The sequence below is a fragment of the Solea solea genome, chromosome 2 (genome assembly GCF_958295425.1).
Source record: "Solea solea chromosome 2, fSolSol10.1, whole genome shotgun sequence".
Classification (NCBI taxonomy): domain Eukaryota; kingdom Metazoa; phylum Chordata; class Actinopteri; order Pleuronectiformes; family Soleidae; genus Solea; species Solea solea.
In genome coordinates this window covers 11,715,123-11,740,372 of record NC_081135.1, presented here as the reverse complement: position 1 = coordinate 11,740,372, position 25,250 = coordinate 11,715,123, and the positions used below count along the sequence as shown (strand labels likewise).

The following is a 25,250-nucleotide window of genomic DNA, read 5'->3' as shown; positions in this document are numbered from 1 at the left end:
CCCTGGACAGACATGTGAAGAAAAGGTCTGGGAAAACACAATGAAGAAGACCTGGACAATGAAGATGACCTGGACAAAGAGACAAAGTGCTGAAAGCATTGAAGAGGAAAACAGGAAAACTTGGGTCAGTAAGAATTGGAATTATTCTCAGAGTTTGTTCTCACCCGTTTCAAAATGAGGGGTTTGCCTCTAAGCACATTTTACTAAAACAAAGAAACACACAAGCCAATAGACTGCTTGAGTGCTTTCAAGAATTTCCCCTCGGGGATCAATAAAGTATTCTGATTGTGATTCTGAGTCTTAACACAAGTATCTGCCTTCAGGTGTTTAAACAAACCATGAGAACATTTTTGACCCAGGTCTGGACAAAGAAAATGGACATTTCACTAACACTACTACAACAATCAACAACATGTTACACACTTACTTTTAACAGTGTGAAGAAATAAATCTGTACATAATTACAAAATCATAACCCTTTCAAAGTCAAAGGTCAACTATGGGTATACATTTCTGAAACAAACTAACACTATGAGACAGGAATCAGGATATGTGTGTGATGTCATACTTGATAAACATTTCTTTGAGAATATGTTAATCAATGTCAATCTATGTTATTGTGATATGGTGCTCTTCTTGAATGCCAAAGGGAGACAATAAAGGCTTATCTTGCAAGCTAATAGCCTTGCATAAGCCTACATGTGTGAGAAACAATAACAATGCTATGTATTTGTATGTATGCAACATTTTAAAGTAACATATAACGGTTTTTTTTAGCATGACTAGCCGCTGCTGTATTTGTCACAGTGGGTCAGAGGTTGTTTTATTTAGAATAGGAACTTCATTATTAGAATAACCCACATGCATTTGATCAAATACAAACCAACACAATCTACATCTCTGAATATTTTCAAACAGTCCTTTTAAAGTCAAAGCAATGTGCACTATGGCATGTGGTGTTGGTTCAGCAAACACACACTCATCTCTACTGCTGGGGGCAAAATCCATCACACCTGTAGCATTGATAAAATTATTTTTGAGTAAAAGTGTTGCAATGACATCCTAAACAATTTATTAACATTTGTCATTTCCTGCTTAAGTATAATAATTTCCTATCCGAAGAGAGAAACACAGTCAATATGTTTAAATGACATGAGAAAAAAAAAAAAAATATCGTGTTAGCCTGTCTAAAACTATGTGCCAACACATCCAGATAATGTGATTGGGAGTCGAGCTACTAACACATGTAAAGCTGAACCGGAGTTGGACTCAAGCTGGCCTAGAGGCTGTGCACATGTGCCACTGTTCCATGCCTGGCTAATACCCGGAAATAATAAAGGAAGCTGGTACACAGTGGAATAAGAGAATGCAGAGACTATTTATTTAACATGCAAATTTAGCAATCCTTCATTGGTTTGAGGGGATGTGAGGGACGGAGGAACAGAGTATACCAGAGTACACCAGTTTATTTATATGGGGTGTCGTCTTTGCCGTCTTTTGACTGACCCACCCAAACTCATGACTTTGACAAACAAGCTTCATTCGATAAATTGATTCCCCACTAGTGCTTATATAATGAAGGGCAGTAGCTCGACTCGACTGTGCATAAAAATATAGTCACTGACACCAGACAACTGCTGTGTAAGTAATAGAGATGATGGAAACAGTTGTTGTTGTTAGGGTTACAGTCAGATGATAAAATCCATGCAGACAGTCCATGCATAGTTCCACATAACCAATGACCACTTTGGGGGGGGTGGTAGTGGGAGTAAAGAGGGGAACAGATGAAGATAAAATGTGTAATTATGTATCCTGTGACAAAAAGACGCATACATTTTCTCTGTCTCATATTCACAAATAGACATACAAGTCTTACCATCACTTTTACCAGGAGTGCCATCTTTTGGGGGGGATTTAAGAGAGGCAGTGCAGCAGCGAGTGGGAGGAGAGGTATAAAAGATGTTAGTAGAAACTGAAGCAGGAGTGAGTGGGAGACCAAAGGGACACCGTCATAATTAGTAATGGCCATTATTGAGCCATGGGGACTCATTTGGAGGAGAAAAGAAATGGGATTCTCTGCATGGGAAAAAATATTAGCCTCAATGTAATCAGTCATGGTGGCAGGGTTGCTTAAATATTCTCCATTAGTCTCAAGTGTCAGTGAAAACATCCTTGAAAATATCAGGACTTTTTGTCACAGTAGAGAGAGGATTACTCATCACTCATCTCATCCCATCAATTTGTCAGGAGTATCAGTGGACGATTTATACAGTTCCTGCTGACAGAGCTGTCTAATGACAGCATTAGTAGCCATTTATCAACCCGGTCAGGTTTACAAAAACCACTGAACACTAATTAAAATGTTATAATACTTCATGATGAGAGAAGACGTTGAAGGATTAGAGGACCCCCAAGAAAAGACCCTGTTAAATAATGGTGCCATCAAATAAGATGAGTCAATAGGAATTGCTGAGTGAAAACATATTGAAAAGTTCACAGGTTGTTACGTTTGTGATGACATATTCAAAACGATAGAGGCCATGGAAGTTAATCTTTCAATGGAATGTAAGTTCATATATTGTAATTTTTGTCTTAAGGCTTTCAGTATTGTTTGATTTGTCTTGGGGAAAGTTTCCCAAGGGGCCTTTTTCTTTATTTATCGCTCCTGTATATCCCTTATATTACATTGACATTACCCAAACTGTGGCTAGCTGGCCAGAGATATCGTTGCACAGCAATATTTTCATGACTTAACCATGTGAACGGCACGCACGCCTTGCATATGATTTAAGTTGGTGAGGCGAATCCAATTTTCCACCTTGGTGGACAATAAAGTTCACAATTTAACACTTGTCGAAAAGACAATCTCACAAGTCTCATTTGAAGACACCCTGATATTGAAATTGAAAATTTAAAACAATCCAAAACAAATTAAAAGTTGAAAAGAAAAAATCAGCCTTCTGATTTTCTTCACCCCAGTGCCAGCTACAGGAGCTCCTTTTACAACACTACCACAAATCCATCAATATCAATATCAAAATCCATACAATTTTTATACTTCAAACACCTATGAAGTAAAGGAGGATTAAAATCTCTGGTGCCATAAAATTGAGGATTCAATACTGAAAAGTTTGGGAACCCTGCTATAGACAGTGGTTCATTCCAGATTAAAGGGGTCTCTATCCTTTGTTATACAAGTCAAGATTAGAAATGCTATCACCTCATTACTGAAGTCACAGGTTTGAAACATAACCGTTCATCCTTGCTTTTAGCTTTAGCTCCAGATATTTGCATCCCTGAACACTGTCTGTGTTTTTGTTTTACTAAAAATAGGTTTGTTTTTTTTGTCTTTAAACAGAGGTAGGTGACTGATGGTTTACCTAATGAGGCGTAGGAGCCTGGGGGGAGGGCAGCTGCAGAGCTGAACGGTGAGGAGGAGGCAGGGACGGTGGACAGACGTGACTTGGCACTAGAGGCGGCGTTTACGTCGATGTCGCTACGAGAACGCTGCAGGGAACCTGATGAAGTTGAAACCCTGGTGCCCACCAGCTTACCTGGAACAGCACAGGACATGTGTGAAAAATACAAACACTACTGTACATGTATGACCATATACATATGCACAAACCATGCCCTATAATATACTCTGACTGAACACTTTATCCCTTGCTCTCAAACTACCTCAGACTAGGGCTAGGACCAGGGTTGAGTAGCCCTGCTGTAGGAGACTATAAGCAAGATGATGTAATGCTTTTTCTTCACCCCAAAATATTAAATGTTTAAGAAAACTCTCATAGCAAATATAAAAATGTTATATACATAATCAATATACAGTTGTCTTTGTCTAGTAAGTAGAAGAAGGGAAAGAGAACATAACTTAAATACAGAACTGTCAGAAAACCACTGTAAAGAACATGCGTTTCAAAGAACTGATACGATATCGGTCATATCACGCTATAAAATATTGCAATATTTTAGAGAATCCATATTTTACTTTCATAGTACTTTCTGATACAGAGTCTTTGAGATACTTGTTTTCCATCAGCTCCTAAATCATATATTGTAGATGTGGCAAGCAGCTACAATAAAGTGATTGGCTGATTCGATGACTGCAGGAAGAAGCATGAGTGCTGGTGTTAATTACTCCGTGATAACATTGACATGATCATCACTTCTGGACAGAACTGCACACAAAGTTATAGTTTAGAACATGACTAATGAAAGAGACTTACTTCTTGTTATGCTTCCTCCAATGACACTCTTCACAGACAATGGTCGGCTGACAAACAAAGAGAGACACTTTCAAGCTCTAGAAGACAACTGATAGGCAATGCACTTCTGAATTAGAACAATCATCGTGGACTATTAATGTAACAAACATGGATAAATTATAGTTGACAGCATGTAAAATGAAAAATGCTAAATGGCCCATGTGTGGTTTGATTCTTTGCAGCTTAATGTGTAGAATTTGAACAATTGTAGAGTTGTATTTAATATGTTACTGGCTGGTTCAGAAAAGCTTCCAGTTGAGCTCATTCCCATGACCAGTTAAACAGTCTCCAGCACACACAAACACAGATGACCACAACAGCTGCAATCCTGTAGGACGAAATGAGGTAATTTGCCAATAAGATCCACTCAGAATAAAGTGACCACAATCTTGCGTGTTTATGTGTCTGTTACTACCCTCTGCTGCCCATTTGATAATAACTACTAATGTCTTTATGATCATCAAAACAGCAGATGTTCATGCCAATCACTTATAATATCATATAGTTGTTTAAAAACTTTGTGAAGTTAGAAAAAGGTAAGAGATGGGACAGACATTTTACAAAGAACGGAGGTGGAATCATGGTAATCAGGGTAAAACAAAAAGGAGTTTATGGATCAAGCAAAGGAAGTGAGGATGAGGAAGCACCTAAATATACTATGGTTCTTACTTAAGACTCTCTTGGGAAGACGAGGAGGAGCGGTCAGATTGGGGTAGAGACACAATGCTGTCTGAGCTCTTCAGGTGAGACTGGAGGGCCTTCTGATAGGTGGACTCTAGTGTCTGGAACAGATGCTCTGCCTCGCGGCTGTAATGACCATGGAAACTCCAGTAGCATCTGTAGGGGAGGATAAGAAAAAGCAGAGGATGATTTGCAGTATAGCCACATTAAAACAATAAAAACAACAATATTCATGGACAAAAACACTTACTTTCTAGCAATAGATCTGGCTTCGGAGTCAGCGTCATGTATACCTTTCCTGATGGTCTCAGTCAGAACAGCCACATGTCTGGGGTAGTAAGGGAACATGGTGAACAGGACAAAGACTGAACGTCACGTCAAGATACAAGCAATAAAGACTCTGTAACCCTAAACATCGAGGTGCTACAAAACAAAGCTCCTGTCCTCTTTCTCTTCTCCTCTCTCTAACAGTTTAATTCCTCTGGTGATCCACAGGGAATGTGGCCACTCACAGGAATTTTTGCCTGCTTTTTAAAGTCTCTGTCATGGTTGCCAGAGTTATGGGGATAGAAAGTTGCCTCATTACTCGAGGTTTTGATGATGATGATGATGATGATGGCTCTCGCAGGATTCATCAATTTAATGGGCCTCATCTGTGGCGCATCCAGACAGTGCTTAGCTTCCTTAAATGTTAACAAACTCAAATGTCATCATCTAAGAGGAGGGAGGGGAGGAAGCAGCAATGCATCTTTGTCTCACACGCACATGTGAGCACCAACTCAATCCTTTTTAAAGACACACACACACACACACACACACACACTTTCTAAGCAGTAGATATTTTTCTCCACTGGAGGTTCAACTTACCTTTCCAGTGTATTAGTGTGCCACTCTTGTAACATGAGGTCTAAGAACTCATAACAGCGCCTGGAAAAGACACACAGTTTAATAACTCTCTCCTAAGTTCGCAGAATGCTACTAAAAAAACACATAATGAGCAGAATATAATGAAATGTCAACAAAAGCCAATCACTCCAAACACAAGAAAACCATCATCTGCAGTCATTCATACTGTTCACTCTTATGCTCATGTTGTGTATACATTTTTTTCTTTAACATTAACATTAAAAAATAGTGTTGTGTCTTGAAAATAATTATGGAATGAGTAAAATACCAAATTTGTGCTTTGTATAATAAATCAATGACCACATTTTGATTTGATGCCAGTGATTATGTTCTTACCGTCTTACTGAGACTGATTTGGCGGTGCAATTACTGGTTATGATGGGGATGAGACGTGGGTAGTGTGTGTGCTGGTGGGGAAATACAAAGAGAGATAAGATTTCATCGCGTTTTCTATAGAATGTTTCACTATTAAACAAGATATGGTGTAATAGCTAAAATGACACTAGCAGAAGTTTCAAATCTAAATTTCCTGACAGTGTGACATGAAAAAATATTTGCAGATGTCCAAAGTCCTACCCTTAGGATGAGGCGGATGGTGGCCACCCCGGATGTGGCCATGACTTTGGCACTGTTGGGCACGAGGTTTAGCAGTGTGGGCATGATGCTCTCTGCTCCATGGTCAAATTTGTTACCCAGAATTGATGATAAATGTCTAAAAAAGAAGTAAAAGATGATCATACTGATAATTTAATATATTATTTAGGTATGAGATGAAAATCATTTTCTTTCTGCAAGATTATTAAGACAGAAGCTGGTCTCTTTTTTTGGGAAGAGAAAAACTGAGAAACATGTAGAAAAACAACTCCACACGTGTTGACAAGCTCAAATGGTGGCATTTGAAAAGATGACAGGATCCACATCACTCCCATTCATTCATCTAACTCCTTTCACTGCTCTGTTGCACCTCATCAAGGTTGTAATAAAAAATTTGGATGACAGATGTTTTGGGTGGGAACGCCCTGATCATTTCTTATCTTCGAATGGGGCTCACTTTAATTAGCTCAAGAGAGTGAAGAGAAAACACTTTAACATGCTATTTTCCTGGTACAGTCTAATTTGTTACACTTTCCTGCTAACATCACTCAAACCAAAGCCACGATGATCATCTTAGTAGGACGATTGATACTGATCATTACCATTTTGTTAGGTCCGTGTGTTAATGCCACGGTATTAGGGTTGAATTTATATATAAAAAACAAACAAACATGGAACAACTACTATATGTTCTGTGCTCTCCACACTCACTCACTGGGATACTAAAATAATTGATAAATATTGTATACATTTAAACTGTACTGTTAATTGTGTTATAATGGCATAAAGCCTAAAGAGGACTGCCAATACCTTGATAAAAGGAATTACCTGTTATTCTCAATAAAATATTAATGTCAGTTTCAAATAACACCAGGTACTGTAGAAGGTGCTTAACTAGTTTCAATCTAAATGTCATTTGGAATTATGAAACAAACTTGTAAACCCAACCATGCACAACTGGGCAATTCCAACTATTTTGTGGTCTTTTACTGGAATTTAAAAGGCAATTTCAAGTTGTATTTACTCAATGAAATGACATACCTATTCCATAACCATCTTCCCCCTCGGCTTCTGCCTTTAGGGGTTGCCACAAAGAATCATCTACCTCCATCTTGTTCTATCCCTTGTGCCCTCTTCCATTACACCAACTGTCCTCATATTCTCCTTCACAACATCCATGAACCTTCTCTGTGGCCTTCCTCTTGTCCAATATACAGTAATAATCAATATCCCTCCTCTGCACGTGACCAAACCATCTCAACCTTGACACTCTTACGTTATTTCCATTTGTGTGTCTCATTCAACCCGAGCTGTCCCTCCAATATGATCATTTCTAATCCCGTCCATCCTGGTCACTCACAATGAAAATCTCAGCATCTTCAGCTCTACCACCTCCAGCTTAACCGCCTGTCTTTTAGGCAGTGTCACTGTCTCCAAGGAATACATCATAACAGGTCTCACTCCACCCTGCCTTCACTCTCTTCTTCACCTTTCTTGTGCACTGTCCATTGTTTTGGATGGTTGACCCCAGGTATTTTAACTCATCCACTTCCTCTACCTCTACTTCTTGAATGTTCCATGAATTCCATAACCATAATTTACCAAAACAATGCCACATTTTTTTGAAGCAAGCATAGTCATTGGGTGTGAGAAGTTGTCTCTGCTGCATCCTTACTTTGAAATGAAGGCTAATATCTAGAAGTGCTAATGGAGAAAATATGCAATTCTCTACTAAATGATTGTTATTATTTGTTAGCGAAAGGTAATACATTGGGTTTCTTACCCCAGTGTGATGCAGGCCTCACGGACCACCTGAGAGCGCAGGTCTTTTGCCGACAGCTTGAGGGGAGCCTCTAAGAGTCGCAGCTGCTGTGTGAAGCCCTCATACTCAGTCGTCCGGGCCAACATGAGTGAACGCACCTTCTTTAGCTGGAGGAGGAGAAGAGAACAACAACGAGGAGAATGAGACACCAAAAGCCTGCATTGTTATGAGGGGAAATATCTGGTTTCCAAGTCTTACAGCCGTCACTCGATGCTCCCAGTCATGTTTGTCATCAGACAGTACTTCTCTGACCTTGGCCAGCTGGTCCTCAAATTCTCTGTTAGAGTGGATCTAGACACAAAAGGACATTAAGCATTTTACTATTATCATTATTATGTGAGAATTCTAAGAACATGACATAACCATACTTCATGAAAATACATCCAAAAATTGTAAAGACTCTTCCCTTCAAACAATAGACGTCGACATTATAGCAGTGATTTAGGAAGTCAGGTGTTCAGTAAACTTATCAAGCAACATCATCTAGTTTCTATAAATGTCTTCACTGAAATGTCTGATGGCTGAGCATCAGGATGGTGTAGAGAAGATGTCATAATGCTACAGGACTGGAATGATGATCACTTTGGCTGTTTCCATACTCCTTCCATAAAAGCACCTCAGTAAATCGTAAGGATCAGATATATTAAGTCTGTCAGGTTCTGTGATGTATTGTTTAATCTCTGTGAATTATAAGTGCGCAGTGAACTCTTAAATCTTAAAATCAGCACTGGTGCTTTTTCCTGTCACACTTTCACATGAGGTCAGAAGCTCTCAATGCTTTTTTTTTTATATATATGAATTATTTGTCATTAGTTTACCTGGAGAGAGGGCACATCTTCAAAGGCTTTCATAAAATCCTCTTCATCAACAGCACCAGCTGCTGCCTCTTTAGCTGGGAAAGAATCAGAGAGGCATTATAGCTGAGACTTAACAGTGCTTCAACCTGTTTAAAGAATGATCTCAGAAACATAAAAGACATAACCGTAAACTAATATAATATATGTTGTTTTGGACTGTCACACCCATTTCAGGTGATGTGGTGTAACCGTGACAATGACAGTGTCTTGGGCGATTAAAAGCAGATGTGTATGGTGACATTATGTTGTTTGGGAACTGAAGATAGAGTATGTAAATAAATGGCCACATGGTATGCAGCCTAAGAGTGAAGTTTGCCCTCTATCACCTAAACCCATATACAATTACCATACAGCCAGTCACATAGCAACAGGAGCTTATATGTGTTAATGTTTGCATCGACTATCAGAATGATTAAAATGTAATCTTACTGAATTTAGTATAGTATACTAAATTTGTTTTTATTTTTTTTTAGTTTTTTATTTATGCAACTGTCTGGCACTTTTTTAATTTTTGACTATACTATACTATACTGAATTTACATGTGGCATAAATATTGGTGCCAAACCAGTCTGAGGACTCTAGACTGCTCAGGCTTGAGACTGTAGGGTCTGAATTTATCACCAGCCTGAATCAGCTTGTCACCTCTTACCACCATTAGACTAATGGTGGTAAAATTATGTTTGAGCACTTATTACCAACCATCCATTGTCAGTTTACCATCTTTTAAGGGCGACTTCCAGCAGGATGTGAAAAAGCTAAAGGGATCTCATGTTCATGAACATGAGCGCTAGACACAGTCTGCATATGTGAATCTTGTATGTGATGTGCAGAACAGGAGATTGGCAGTTGACAAATCAGCAGAGCTGATGTGATGCAGTCAGGTCAACACTGAGCAGGAGCTTATAGTTAAGTTTCCATCATCTTAGGAAGAGGCTGTTTAACCAACTATCCAGTATCAGTGTTCCTTTTTATATGCAAACCTCACCTGAGGGCTTAGCTGCTGTGGCTGAGCTTGGTCTTCTGACGGAGCTCATTACAGTCCTCCTGCCACTGGGGGGTGCTTTTGAGGACGATGAGGAGGAGGACCTGCCTCCATCCACAGAGTCTTCATCCTCAAAGTTCTTATCTGCAGATACAGACAAAAGAAAGAACAAAAAAAAAACACTTATGGTTTATAAACTTGATTAAATCCAGCGGACATGATTATGGTAAATGTTGGCTTTGATGACTGTATAAGGTATTTCTCTCATTTGGATCAATAAATGATTATCCTGTCATCATTCAGAGAACGGATGCTTCCTCTCTTTATATTAATCTTTCTCCAGAGCAACCTGACTCATCCCTGCATTGTATAACATCTTCCCAACCTCTATGTTTGGGGGCTCTGTCAGGTTGTTTCTATCCATCCAAACTTTATCTATCCATCCATCTGACATTAATCTGGTTTCATGGCCATGTGTGAATACATGCCACCTGTCCAATGTGACTATGCACACAGACATGAGCCTGGGGCTGATGCTCTGGTGCTGGGTAACTACTGCCAGCTGAGGTACAGCCACAATGGGAATGATGGCAGCTTAAATGACTCTTTATTTACTTTTATTTATTATTATTTATTTCTGAGGACATTTACATGTTCTCACATGTTAGCCACAAATAAATAGAATACCCAGAAGACAAAAACCACACAGAGCAATGATAAACCCAACACAAAAAAAAATCCTGCTGCTAGGATTTTCACCATGACATTGCGTCTTTTGATGGGCAGGCACACCAAAAACAGTGGAGGACAGAGAGGAAAGGCAACAGGCTGAGGGAGAGGCTAGAGCAGGGAAGGGGAAGTTCAAGATGTACTGGTAGAGAGAGACGAGAAAGAGAAAAGACCAAGGGAAATGAATAGAGTGACACAGCACGAGAAGGGAAGAGATAAAAGGAATCATTCTTACGCGCACAGATTTTCTTGCACACCAGCCTCCTCAGCATGTTTCTGTTGCTGCCTCCTCTAACACTCTCTCTGTCCACACAAGAGGTGTGTGTGCCTGTGCGTCTCTGACATATGCTGAGTTCTGACCATGCGCCAGAATATCCACCTCTAAAGCTTTCCTCCCTGAGTTCAGTTATCAGTGTGTGTGTGTGTGTCTCACAAAGCCATCATCATGGTTATAAAGGGAGGGGTCTGTTGTTGTGAGATCAGACTTTTGGTGGTAACCACAGACACATACACACACAAAGAAAGAAAGTCACTTAACACTTTAATTTTAAGCATAATTATTGTAGAAATTCTGCAAAGTTATTGCAGAATTTGACCACATTTATAGGCAATTTCATTGTTTCTAAATATACTTCACTTAACCTTAAGAAGCCAAAGAATAAAGATAACAGTAGATATTTTATGTGTATTTACAGTGTATTGTCACTTTCCATATCATCATTTTAAACTTAGAGTACACTTTATATAATTCTCAATGTCATTTTCAATTCAATCAATTCAAATTATTAATCAATAATTTTTTTAGATACTTAGATGTGAACATTTCCTTGTTTCTTTTCTCCTCGATGACTAATCACTGTGACTAAATATCATTGGTTTGTGGACATAATGATGTCATTACTTTGAGGTTTAGGAAACCCCCCGGTGGACATTTTTCACTCCTTTGTCATATTTTATGGAAAAAACAACTGATTCATTCAGAAAATAACATTAAGCAATTACAGAAATAATAGTCGGTTGCAGGCCAAAACAAATGTTCAGTACATTGATATAATATTTTGACATTGTGCAAACACTTTTGGAAATGTAACACATAGCACATGTTTAGCCTAATGTGTGAAATTCTATTTTAAAAAGTGTTTGTTGTCTTCACTTCATAAAAAGGAGTTTAAATCTATAATGAACTAGTTTCTTAAAATTTTACTCAGGAGCTAAAATCAGTCTTTTTTTCTGAGATTTATCATATTTATTGACACTAAACGATTGATTGATTGAAAACCTTCATAGTGATAACACTTTGAGATAATATTCAAGTGAGTAACCAGTCAACAAAACAACCTGACTAAATTAGCAAATTTAGGCAAATCAAATCCAGAATTAATTGCTAGCTTTACCAAATAACCTCGATGTTCATGCAAATTGTAAAAAGGAAAGGTTACAGACCATAACATAACAAATGATACAGATACATGCGAGCTCACCTTGCCAAGCCTGAGCATCATCACCAAGTGCTGGCTGCCACACTAAGCACAGTATTGATCACATGTGTCAGCGTATTGTCACCAGTGGTGACATAAATGTTGAGGTGATTTATCTGTGTGTCAGGGGAGCAATTAAAGCTGCGAGCAACTTGTAATAAACAATTCAAATTACACACACAGGTTAGAACAGCTATTCTCATTTGGACACTGCACTGACTTCCATTCATTTGGACAGCCTAAGGAAAGCCTTATTTGTGACCTTAAGCTATAACCAGTTAATGCCTAACTCTAACCTTAACCTGGATACCAGGACCAGGTTTTGGTCTCCGAGGGGACTAATGGTCATGACAAGGTCAGTGTTTTTACTAGAACTGGTACTAAAGAGGTGACACACACACACACACACACACACACTAAGAGGACTGCGTGCTGAAGCAAATCATTACAGCCAGTGACAACAATTGATGACGGTAGCACTGAGCGTACACAGCTCCTGACATCACCGCTGCTTTTCTGATAAGGTACTGATAAGTGGTCTACAAAGACCGACGGTCAGCTGATTATTATGACTCAGCTTTTACCAGATACTAGTGATTTAATGCCATTGTCCATTTTGTAATATTACAATAACTAAAGTGTAGTATCATGGACCTGTGACACTATCAAACAGTAGGTCTTGCAGGGAAAAACTACCAATTACATACATTGTAATATTTTTTATTAAAATATTATAGTGTATCAAGGTCATGACTTGTAATATGCTCCTGTAATGACCGCAGTCATTGAAAATACAAGGGTGTCAATTTTAATCGTATATAGAGTAAGTACTCAACCAGCAATTTCCTGGATTGATGTGGATGTGTTCGGTTTGTATATGGGGAGGGGGGGTGGGAGAATTGTGGAGGGATGCTTTGATAATTTGTTTCGTTTGGTTTTGGGGTTTATTTCTTTCTTTTTTTTCTCTTCTCTTCCCCTTTGGCTCAGGAATCTCATCACGGCCTCCTACGACCTTTATGACCAAGACACTTTTATGTCCTTTTCTGAGCTCTCCAAGTAATTTGACTTACCGAATTCACACCTATTTCGTTTCTTTCAAATAAGACATTTTATTCAGAACCAGAACCCCGCATTCCCTAGTCGTCCACCCGGAAACGCTAGTGGACTCCTTATTGTCTCTTGATCCTGAACATAGGCGGTTGACTTCTAGTATTTACAGCCTTATCGGTTCTGCTATTGACAGCCCATTGTACGGTCCCAGGGTTTCCTGGGAACAAGAGCTGGGATTCACACTGCCTGATGATTATTGGCAACAGGTTTTACAATTGGTTCACTCTTCGATTTGTGCAAGACATGGCCTCCTACAGTGTAGAGTTGTGCACAAAGGTCACTACACTAATTTGAGGTTATCTCGGATTTACCCCAATGTGAGTGCCTCATGTAATAGGTGCAAACAATCTCAGCAGACCATTCTCATATGTTTTGGTTCTGTCCTAGGCTTTCCACATTCTGGTGTGAAATCTTTAAAACTCTTAGCACGGCATATAATACTATTATCACAAATTGAATCTTTGACATCTCTGCCTGATTGTGATGACTGAGCCCCCCCCCAATTTATTTTTTATTATTATTTATTTATTGTAAATTTATTTGATTAGTTATGACTTTTTTTCCTTTCCGTGTGTATTTGTTGTATGTAAGTATCGTTTGACATGGTACTATTGGATGTTCAATATTGAATGCAGGAGGGGTAAAATGTGAGAAAATTTGAGGAATGGAAGTCTTTTGTTACATTGCTCTGCTCTGTTGTTTTGAAATTGCTTCCAATAAAGAAAGTCTGATTTATGATATTAGGATCCTGAATGGGGAAATTGATGAATATTTCACATGAATGATTTGAAAATGTTGTCTAGGTCACCAGCAAACAGTCCTAAACAGTAAAAATATGTATTCTACTCAACAACAATCAGGACAAAATTTCAAAATCAAAAAAATTAAAGGATGCTGAGACGCTCATCCATGCATTTGTGACATCCAGGCTGGATTATTGCAATGCATTATTGTCAGGGCTGCCAAAGAAGAGTTTCAGAGGTCTGCAGGAGGTTCAAAATGTTGCGACTCACATTTTGGCAGGAACAAATAGATGTGAGCACATCAGTCCTGTATTGGCTTTTCTCCACTGGCTCCCGGTCCAAAATCTTAAATGGTCTTGCACCTTCTTACTTATCGGACTTAATATGCATTTATGTGCCCACACGGTCACTAAGATCACGCCTGGTTGTCCCAGTTGTGAAAAAGAAAAGAGTTGGTGAACGAGCTTTCTCTTTTTGGGCTCCTATGCTGTGGAACAGTATTCCTCTTGAGGTCAGGTAGGCCAGCACTGTATGAAGTTTTTAAATCAAAGCTGAAGACACATTTGTTCACTACTGTGTATCAGTCTTAATTAGTAGTTTTTATCTGTCCACTTCCTGTTTTTAAATTGTTAAGCTGCTTTAGGATCACTGCTTTTACTGTGTATGAGATTTTCTCTTGCACTGACTATATACATTTTGTTTTTACTGTTATTATCTTTAGTTTTTATATCATTTTTAATTTTTTTATGGTGTACATTTTATGGTGTATGTTTTTATTTTGTACTGTAAAGCACTTTGATGGAAAGTGCTATACAAATAAATGTATTATTATTGTTACTATCATTATATCATGCTACTTGCCTATGTGAGTCATGAAACCATTTATGACCTCTAAGCTACCACTTCCTTGCCATATTGCTATGTAGAATGTTAAGACAGTGGAAGATGAAGGCAACAAGGCTGAGTAAAAAATATAAATAAAATCTGTTTATACCATTTAAATGTCAACCAGCAACCAATTTCTGGGTGAAGAGAAAAATAGACTTGTGCTACCTTTTATGGCCACTAGATGTCAGGATCCACTGACTTGAAGCACAGAACAATAAACTGAAGTACTCAAAGTTGCTAAGTGCTGAGTTGCCTAAGCACAGTAACCAGTAATTTGTACAGTAAAATGTGGATTTACATAATAGAGATTTTCTTTTCACTCACTCTGATCTAGGGAGAATGAATAAGAGCATAAAGGACATGAAGGATTAGAGCGAGGTTAAGTTCTTGGGGAGAAGACATTCTCTTCTGCCCGGCGAGGAGGAATGAGACAGCAAAACAGCAAGTCACTCTTCCTTTCGCTGTCTTCTCTTATTATGCTCTTTTCTCCCTTCACCTTCCCTGGCACTACCCCGGGATCGCTCCCTGTACCATTACATTAGAACAGATGACTGGTGTTTGGTGTTATGTCATAAAAGCAATGTCTTGTTTTGCTGACAAATCAAGAGAGGCTGCTGGCAGTGAAGAAAGATAACCTCAAGGACAAATAACGTGCATAATAATAACAACCTCTGAAGTCTTTGCTATGTGTTGTCTCTCATTTCCTTTTATCAAACATTACATTACACAAGTTATTGCTCACTGACAAAACCTGCTTCTATCGGTCAGATAACTTAATCATCTTGAAACGTCACCCTGACATTTGTTAGTGCATTATTTGATGTCTCAAAGTGTTCCAAGGTCTTTGGCATTACAAGGCCAACTTTTTTTTAAAAAGGTTAAAAGGTTAAAGTAATAGGTCAGTTTTTTTTAAGTGTGGTTAGATGAGGTACTGACATTCACTGTGTGCACCATGAGCCAAGAATCAGCCTGGGACAGGCATGTATGCTCTCAATCAAAACATGGCTGCCAGCAGGAAAACAAGAAAAAACTCATTTTAGACACTTGACATAAGGCTCACCTATCAAATCTATTGCCACATAATATGCTCACCAATTCATTTCTCACTTGAATTGGAAGCTGTAGTTTTTGTTGCTTTGTGAACCACTAACTCTCCTAATAATAATAATAACAATAATAATAATTATTATTATTATTATTGCTATTATTATTATGATTATTATTATAGTGATAATAATAACATACAGAAAAACAATTAGTTTTTGCCCATTCATTTTTCAAAAGATTTGTCCCTTAGTCAATAAACAGAGATATGTTTTGTGCCAGCATAAAATCTAAAGATATTAAATCAGAGATCAATATAGAGATAAATCAACACTGAGCATTTTCACTTAAAAAACAATCTCAGTGATCAACGTGTTGTCAAAAAAATGCTTGAATCAACAAGTCAGTGGAGTAAAGATTTGGCAAAATCCAGGACAACGGGATGTTTAATGTGTCCTCACACAGTGTTTGTCAGAACATGTTCACAAAAGTACAATGTTTCAAACTCCATCCATCATTGTGGGAGCAGTGGTCTCAGCACAGGGGAAAACAACTCCATTTTGGATTTTGAGCTTCAGCTAAGGCAATAAGAATAAAATAAAGAGTGTAATTTAAGTAGCCAAGTCATGGCTTTAATATGATTGGGTTTATATCAATATGTATATATATAAAAAAGAACTACACAGAAGAAACATCTTTTTAAATGTATAGTTCCCAGATTATATATGGCTCATAATGACTAATAGGTATCATATGCCATTTTTATCCAATTAAGTCAGTGATCCTCCAGTGAGAGGCACTGAGAAATGGTACATATCAGCATCAGTGCAGCGCCATAGGACTTTCCTGGCTTTCGATGTCTATGGGATCATTGCAGCAGTCAATAAGCATGAGCATGCTGAGAAAATCATTAAACTGTTTTATTTGTACCACACAATGACTGTCCAAAAAAAAAGTTTGATGATGCTATAAACCTAGATGAGATTGACTCACAGATGGTCATCTGTGGACTAGTTGATACTGTGACACCACTCCAAGATCACTACTTTTCAGACTCTCCTGCATGGCAGCACCAGCATCAGAGACATAAACATTGACAGAAGTAAAGATCCATTTATTTATATAAACAGTCAATCAGACAGACTTGTATAGATATTTAGTTGTAGATGGTTGGTTGAAATAACCTGAGCCAGTGTCCAGGCCAGTCAAAGACTCCCTTCTCCACCCAGAGTGCACTGAGGGCTACTTGCCCATTTCATTTGGCAGAGTTCATTGGGAGGATAATCACATCATTCAGTAAGTTGGCTACATTTTGCCCTCTCATCTTGTCTCTCTCCATCTTTGTTGTATCCCACTCCCACCAACAGTCCACCACAATAATGAGTATCTGCAATTCTCCGACCATCCAAAGAATGGTAGTGATACATTACACTCAACAAATAGAGCTACTATGGTGATTAACAATGAGTACATTCATAAGCACATCTTTGGCACCACCGAACACACTGAATCTATTTTCCACTTGCTCATTTGCTACCAAATCACACATGAAAAAATAACAATAAACTGATAAAAACAATCAATGTGAACATCTACCATCTATGTCTTAATCACTATTGAAAACATTGTTGCAAGTTAAAATGTACTATAATGCTCTTCGAGAGGGCTGTGGATTAGAGATTGGAGTTAATTCCCCATAAGGTTTAAAGAATTTGTTATTTAATTAAATTAATTAAATTAAATTTAAATAAATTATTAAAATTTTTAAACTAAAACATACTAAACAATGTGTGCAGTACTGCAGTTAGATGACTACAAAGGAAAGAACAGTGTAAAATAAAAAGAGAAAAGTACAACATGTAAAAAAAAAAAGAAATAAGTGAGAGAGTGTGAGAGAGATGATCAAAGTGCTTCCTTAACACAAACATTCCTTTCTGTGCTATCATTCCTCCTTTCTCCACATCACCCACTGGCATTTACTCTTCCCAACATGGTCTAACACATTATAATTCACAAGCACACGCACGCACACACACACAAATCTCTTTAGAGTCTTAAATCCCAGGGACAGTAAACACATCATCTGTGTGATGCTCTCAGTTTGCAGCTCACACTCACAGTGCCCACTGTGTTTATGTAACACTAAAGCACCAGGACCAGAAGACACTGAAGGCAGCATGAGCACACACACACACACACACACAAACACATACAAAAGCCTGAGGGATTCAGCCAGTTACAGAACATGTGTGTGATTGTGTAAAAGAAACTGAGAGGCCAGTGGTCGGGTGCACCATCCTCTCCATATTCACAGTATTCCCCTGATTTAAGATGAGGCTTCTGATCAATTGTCTCCTCTGTAGCTATTAATAATGCCACTGTTTGATGCTTATGTTTGCATTATGTATTGATCTGCTATAAATGAGTCCACAACAGAACCAGACACAGACAGAGCTCAGTTGTGTTAGGAACCAGACTTGACCAGGAATTACAGCCAGCTTTATCTACTGGTGCATTAATGATCAGATTTAATTAAGAAATTATAATGGAGAACATTTTTGCCACACTGAATGACTCACACAACCAAACAACTTATTCATTAAGACAATTATCAGTAGATTCACTGATTGCCCCTTACATGGTGACCAAGCACAAATGCAGCTGCAGTGACTGCTGTGATTTTTCAAATTTCAAATGAATTCTGTTTTGTTACAATAAATATTTATGTGTGCAATACAAACATGCAGAATGCATCTCTTCATCACTGATACATTTAATGCCGCATATTTTGGCTAATGGCCTCTCCATGGCAGCATTTCCCTCACTCACAACAGCCAAACAGTAACCAGTCAGGAGCTAGAACTACTAATGAGGTTGACAGGTTACTAACTAACTAAATAACTAACTAACTAACTAACTAACTTGAACCCTGATTTTAACAGTGCAATTCCCTACTACATTTCTTTATTTATTTGATTACGTAGTTATACCAGCATAACTAAATAATCAAATACATACTCTGATCAATTAGTTGTCACTCCAGTCATTACTGAGGTGAAATTTCTCTCCTGGAAGTGTGACTGTGGGAATCATTTTTAAAATAAATAAATTCCTGATGTTCCATTTGAATGAGACCAGAAAACAAACACACACCCACACATTTGCAGTGAGGACACTCACTGACATGATGCATTCACTCGTCCGGTACCCTAACCTTAACCATCACAACTAAATGCCTAATCCTAACCCTAATGCCAGTCTAATTGGAAGCATTTCAGTGAGAATAACCTGCCCACATTCAAAGTGATTACATGTATTATACAAGTGTCTGTGCAATGCATAAACATATTGATATATACCGAGTCTCTGTTACATTACAGTTGAAGAATGTCACTATATTGTTATTTAAAAAGTGCCCACTCATACATGAGTGACCTGAACACATCATGGTTTGTACTCTGGAAGCAAAGAATAAAACTGAAGGACTAACCACATTATATGAACCACAGGAGGTCTCATAGATTACATTACATACGCATGTAGCCATTGTAACAGTAACTCTCTCAGCTCTTATTGGCTTAAGCAGCAGTTCAGCACTAGCCCAAAAAGAGACATGTGTTAGGGATACTTTAGGACAAGCTGTCGCTGTCAATCGAGATGCTGAGAGAAGAGGAAAGGCGAGAGAGGGAGATGAAGAGACGTGAAATGCATAATTTGTCTGCTGCAATGTAGCGAGCCCTGCTGCTTTTTATTGCAAAGTAAACAGCCACAGTTCAGTGAATACAGTATTTTTTGACTCAAGATGTGAGAAAGTGAAGAAGGTGCTTGTCCTTTTTTGTTTTTTTTCACAAGAATCAATCTTTTATCTTCTCTATGTGCAGGGTGACTGATGATCGCAATCAACAAGATACGTGTGTGTGATCTAACCGCAGTAAAGCAAAAAACATTATTATCTATTTCCAGTCTTACCTTGTCCAGCTGTCATGGTGCAAAGCTGCCCTCAGCACTGATGCCACAGAGGAACAACACTATACAGCCAAAGGCTCAGTTCTCTCTCTCTCTTTATGGTCTCTGCCCTGGTATCTCTCTAGTCTACTGTTTACTTCTTAGTAGTGCTACAAAAATGGCTGCTTTGTTTTGTTCTACCCCTCTCTCTCTCTCCCTCCCTATGCTCTAGTTTTTTCCCTCTGCAATCTCTCTACTGCCAACTCTAAATCCCCTCTTCCTCTGTCTGTGTGACAGCACCACAGCACAGCCAGCCCTCCTCTGCTTCCATGCTCATTACCTTTCCCCGCAAACATCTCATTAACAGAAGGGTTGAAAATAGGTAATTAGGAAAACCTGCAGTGTGACACCGACTGATATTAAGAGGTTGTACCGAAAGAAGCAGACTTACAAAAAGGAAGGGGAACTATGGAGGATTTTACCCTAATTTAACAGTTTTGGAGTTGGGAGCTGTCTTCACTCCCCATACTGTTTGCTAGTGGAAAACCAGCCTTGCAAGATCACCTGCCCGCCGACCCAGAGTCCTCAGAATCAGGAGGTCTTGTGAAATCTCGGGTCTTGTGAGAAACACAAATTTCTTCGGGGCACTACACATCAAGGCAGCAACAGCGTTATTTTAGATATTCATCATGGCAGAGCTCGCTAAAAAAGAAGCAGAGAAAACCATTGTCGGAAGAAGCGAGGAAGCTCTAAGCTCCCTTGAAAACAAATGCACATGGCCAGGAGAGGGGCAGGGAGGGAGGTACAGCAGCTGTGAGTTTTTACAATAGTGAGGATAAAGCAGTAAATAATGGATGAATGGTTGGACGTTTATGGTGGTATCATAAAAATATGTACTCCACATTAAGAGTGAAAAGCTTTGCTCCAGACAAAGCTTGCCCTAGCAGGTCCTGTTTGGTCACTGTCATAAAAATGCATCAGTGGCAAGACACGGCTAAGAACACAGGCACTTTACCTGTTGTGTCATGTTGTGAAAAACACAATAGATTCCAGGTGAAAACTATTCTCTTCATTGTTTTGGAAATGGAATAACCCAGTTCTTCCCTCCCTTTTTCCTGTTCTCTACCCTCTTTCTGACTCTGTCAGAGATTGCTTCCTATTAAAAAGGGAGTTTTTTTTCTCTCCACTGACACCTAATGCTGAATCTGACCTCGAAATTTCGTTGTGCAATTTCAGTTGTATAATGACAATAAAAGATAATTTCCTTTCCTTTCTATGCAATATAAAGTGTACTATGTAAAGTGCACTATACAAATAAAATTTTAAACTCATCAATTCAATCCTCATTTTGCCTAAATTGGACCTAAGCTTAGACATCATTTCATCTTATTTTATGTGTATACTCTCTCATTCTTAGCCAGAACCTCTCTATTTGCTTTTTTTTAGCCTTTAGCACAACTGTCAAATGAAGCTGAAGGCCTGTAGGTATGACCGCACAGTTAATTTCCTGTCCAGATGAACACCATGCATTCCTCTCAGCTCCAAGGAATTTAAATTAACATGAGCCATCATCTGCAGACACAAAGTTAATTTCAGTGCAGCTGTGAAAGAGTGACATCAATGCATATTCTGCTCCATTATCTAATAACTGCTAACCTGAGTCATGTTTGCTTATTACTCTCATCTTTCCAAAGCTACCTTCAACAACTGTGCACGAGAAAAGGAATTGAATGAAGCGGTGATGAATGAGAGGGTCTGTAATGGCAAGAAGGTCTCTCTCCGGTTAATATCAGTTCACCAGACTGCTGCATGTCAGTGTAATTCAGTGCCGTGTGTGACTGTGTGTAAATGTCATGAGAAATTAAGGCCTAGAAACAAAGTGGGGTATTCTATAAATTAAAATTACACATTGTGATCCAATGAAAACACAAAACCCACTTTTAAATGCTGTCAAAGGCATTTCAAGTCAACAGGTGGCAATATAAACGTAACTGTAAAGCCTTGTTGTCCAATCAGAAGAGAGTTAGAAAAAACATAACTGCTGGTTTTTGATAAGCAGTCAACAAAAACTGTATGTATATAAACATGTTAAAAATCCAGTTAGCAACACCAACAGTGAAAAAGATGTCCTACAACTTAACACAACTTGCCTCATGTAAACAAACGTGAGGACATTGAACCCTGTCATCAAACAGACAAGACACTGGCTCACAGGGAGATGTTATAAGCCAAAAACTATTTTCTCTGTCTACAAATAAACACTGAGAACAGAGATTGTGGAAAACTTCACCCTGTCAGGAGTTATCTAAGCCAGACAGAAAAAAAGCTAATTTCTCTACATGAGATTTGTTGTGGAGTGGTGTATAGGAGGTGATGTTGGAGAACCCTGTTATGAAACCCAGGGGTCTGTCTATATGTATTATTTTCAACTCAACTGTTCTCTCTGTCAGATAGACAGTAGATGTACTTTATAGATTCCCAATTGGAAAATTGTTCTAGAGGTGTAAAGGTGGACAGGTACAGGAACATAAGTCTACCTTTATATTTTAACTGTGTCTCCCTCTTCTGTCAATTTATTGGCTGACTAAAAGGCAGTGAAGCAATTTAGTGAAAATGACGCCGTTATTAAACTAATAACATTCAGCTCTCATGGATAACTCCTGAATTTGGAACTACACCACAAAGCAAATAACAACTGAGCTGCAACAGATCTATAAAACTGTCATCAGTTTATACCACCACTATACACAATACCTACACTATACCATATAGCACAGGCTATGTACAACATAGTCCTTTCTTTCCCTTATCATTCCAAGAAATATGTCTACATTCATGGTGCATCTGCTCGTCATAATTCCCCTTCTCCATAATAAGTAAGGAGGAAAAAAAAAACAAGACAATAAATGAGCAATGAGAGGGTCGGTACCTAGCTGTGAAAAACATTCCATATTCAGAAAATCCTTTTCTGACCTTTTCTGAATGAGAACAATTTTGTTATGTTCTCTACATGGATGCACATCAAAAGATCACTGAGGCATCTGAACAACACAGAGAAAACAAGCGCACACGATTCAAAATAATGACACACAGTAGGAGTTACTCACCTGAGCCAGCAGATGAGATCATGTTTCCAGATCTTTGGACTTCATCAAATTTGCTGAAGATTACATTCAACCTATAAAAAGGACAAGGAATAAAAAATAAGTTAAACTGATTTTAAGGAGAAAAAGGGTGTCAGAAAAACGAAGTAAATAATGGACAGCAAGAGAAGAGAACCTGCACCATCCCTGTGTGAACGATCTTCCTTGGCTATGTGGCAGGAAAAGCCAAGACTAAAATAGACCGCATCCAAAACTACCACAGAGATGACGAACTGGCACCAGTGCCAGAGAAAGAGAGAGGAGAGAGTGGTGGTGGTGGAATGCAGAGACATACTTAACACGACATTTGCCTCTAATGATAAATACCTCTCCCTCCTTCCACACCTATATCTATTCATCCAATCTATCTGGTTCATCTTTGGTCCAGCTTAAAAAAACTAAAGTTTTCAAATTTTCTGTTTGAGGTTTGACTGGAAAATGTTATAAACAATGGCAGCCTCTCCTCTCTGACTTCAAAATAATGCAGTCTATACCATTGGACTAAACTGGTGTAAGCATGACTGGTGGTGGATAACTGGAATGTGCCAGGAAGATGTGGGCACAGTTAACTTCAATATATAAAAGCGTAACCTAACTTGTAAAAGCGACTTCTGAGTGAGTTGGCTAACACGTTGATTTGGGTGGTGATGTGATTGATAATTTATTATTATTATTATCATTATCATCATCATTATTATTATTATTATTTGTGTATAAGTATTCATTTTTTATAATTATTTATTTGTTTATTTATTTTGCATTATTATTATTTTTTTCTCCTATGTGTATACTTATATTTGTTTGGTGCTGTGTTGACGATTGTACTCACCGATACTGATTTATTACCTATACTATTTAATTCATTGATCATTATTCTGTTATTAGTCTGCGTTTAGGGAATTTTTTTCTTTTGTTGTTGTTGTTAAGGGTTGATGGGGATAATAAGAAATGGGGGCAAAAATAACTGTCTGTAAAAAAGAGAAATGTTGGTTTGTACTGTTCAACACTGTCATACTTATACTCCTGTGTTTTTGTGTAGGTGGGAGAGAGTGGGATATGATGCCATACAGGAAAACCAGAAAAGGATGAGTGAAAGTGTGGGGAGGTAAGGTTCTCATACCGTGACTGTGGCAGGCCTTTTTTGCTGAGATCCATCCTCACCCTCTCACCCACATGTCTGTAGATTTCCACCAAGCAACTCATTGCTCCATCACGCACCTGATGACAACAACACATTTATTCCATTTTAAGTCTCATGTCAGTCTCAAATCAAATTCAAATCTTATCATCACTCTATTTTCTTTACTCTGACTTTGTTTTTCAAAATATTCATTATGTCTGACAATTGGCTCTCAGTACAACACAGTCCTAAAGCTGTACTACAAATGAAAGGAAACGTATCACTCACTGAAACACTTCCTGAAAATCAGTGACAAAGAAGATACAGAGAAATCGTGACTCAGCATACCTGACTTGTGGGGTCCCCCAAGAGGTTACATATGTGTGGAACAATTTTGCTGAGGGTCAGGCCTTGTGCTCCATATCTGGAGGAAAAATATTAAAATGACAGATGAACAGAGGGGCACTGTATGTCCTCTGTTAACCCTTTCATAATAATATAATTATTATAACAATGATAATGATGATAATGTGAAATGGAAAGCTGGCCATAGAGAAGCAGCTGACCTGATGAAACAACTTGTCAAATACAAAATACAGTATATCTAAAGCTGAACACTGAAATATTTAACAGCCTGACAGCCAAGTCCCTGGCAGATGCCACTGCTAATTTTAGCAGCACACCTACAGGCACAGCTGTATAAGATGAACCTCATGTAATTGAGGCAACAACAGCTACACTGACATCAAACCCAAGACATTTATTAGATCATTTATCAGCTTTAACAAATCATATCAATCCAATATACTTTATTGTTCTTCGGCAAAGAGCTATAACAGAAGAATAATAAACAACATATACAACAATGATAAGAAACAGCCACCAAAGGACATCATTTACAGAATATGAATAACAGAATAAAAAAATGTTTTATTT

The 25,250-nt window shown here is 38.3% G+C and overlaps 1 protein-coding gene across 1 annotated transcript in view; it reads right to left on the bottom strand.

Moving 5' to 3' along the window:
- The window catches only part of clasp1a (cytoplasmic linker associated protein 1a), an 81,941-nt gene that overhangs the window by 26,597 nt on the left and 30,094 nt on the right, over nucleotides 1-25,250 (bottom strand). The window contains exons 6-19 of the mRNA XM_058616920.1: nucleotides 24,663-24,738; nucleotides 24,315-24,412; nucleotides 23,159-23,229; nucleotides 10,118-10,258; nucleotides 9,093-9,166; nucleotides 8,473-8,565; nucleotides 8,236-8,381; nucleotides 6,435-6,570; nucleotides 6,195-6,265; nucleotides 5,820-5,879; nucleotides 5,203-5,280; nucleotides 4,941-5,108; nucleotides 4,233-4,279; nucleotides 3,381-3,554 (exon numbers count right to left, since the gene is read on the bottom strand). Coding sequence (XP_058472903.1) covers nucleotides 3,381-3,554; nucleotides 4,233-4,279; nucleotides 4,941-5,108; nucleotides 5,203-5,280; nucleotides 5,820-5,879; nucleotides 6,195-6,265; nucleotides 6,435-6,570; nucleotides 8,236-8,381; nucleotides 8,473-8,565; nucleotides 9,093-9,166; nucleotides 10,118-10,258; nucleotides 23,159-23,229; nucleotides 24,315-24,412; nucleotides 24,663-24,738 — 1,433 coding nt within the window. The remainder of the gene's footprint in view (nucleotides 1-3,380; nucleotides 3,555-4,232; nucleotides 4,280-4,940; nucleotides 5,109-5,202; nucleotides 5,281-5,819; nucleotides 5,880-6,194; nucleotides 6,266-6,434; nucleotides 6,571-8,235; nucleotides 8,382-8,472; nucleotides 8,566-9,092; nucleotides 9,167-10,117; nucleotides 10,259-23,158; nucleotides 23,230-24,314; nucleotides 24,413-24,662; nucleotides 24,739-25,250) is intronic.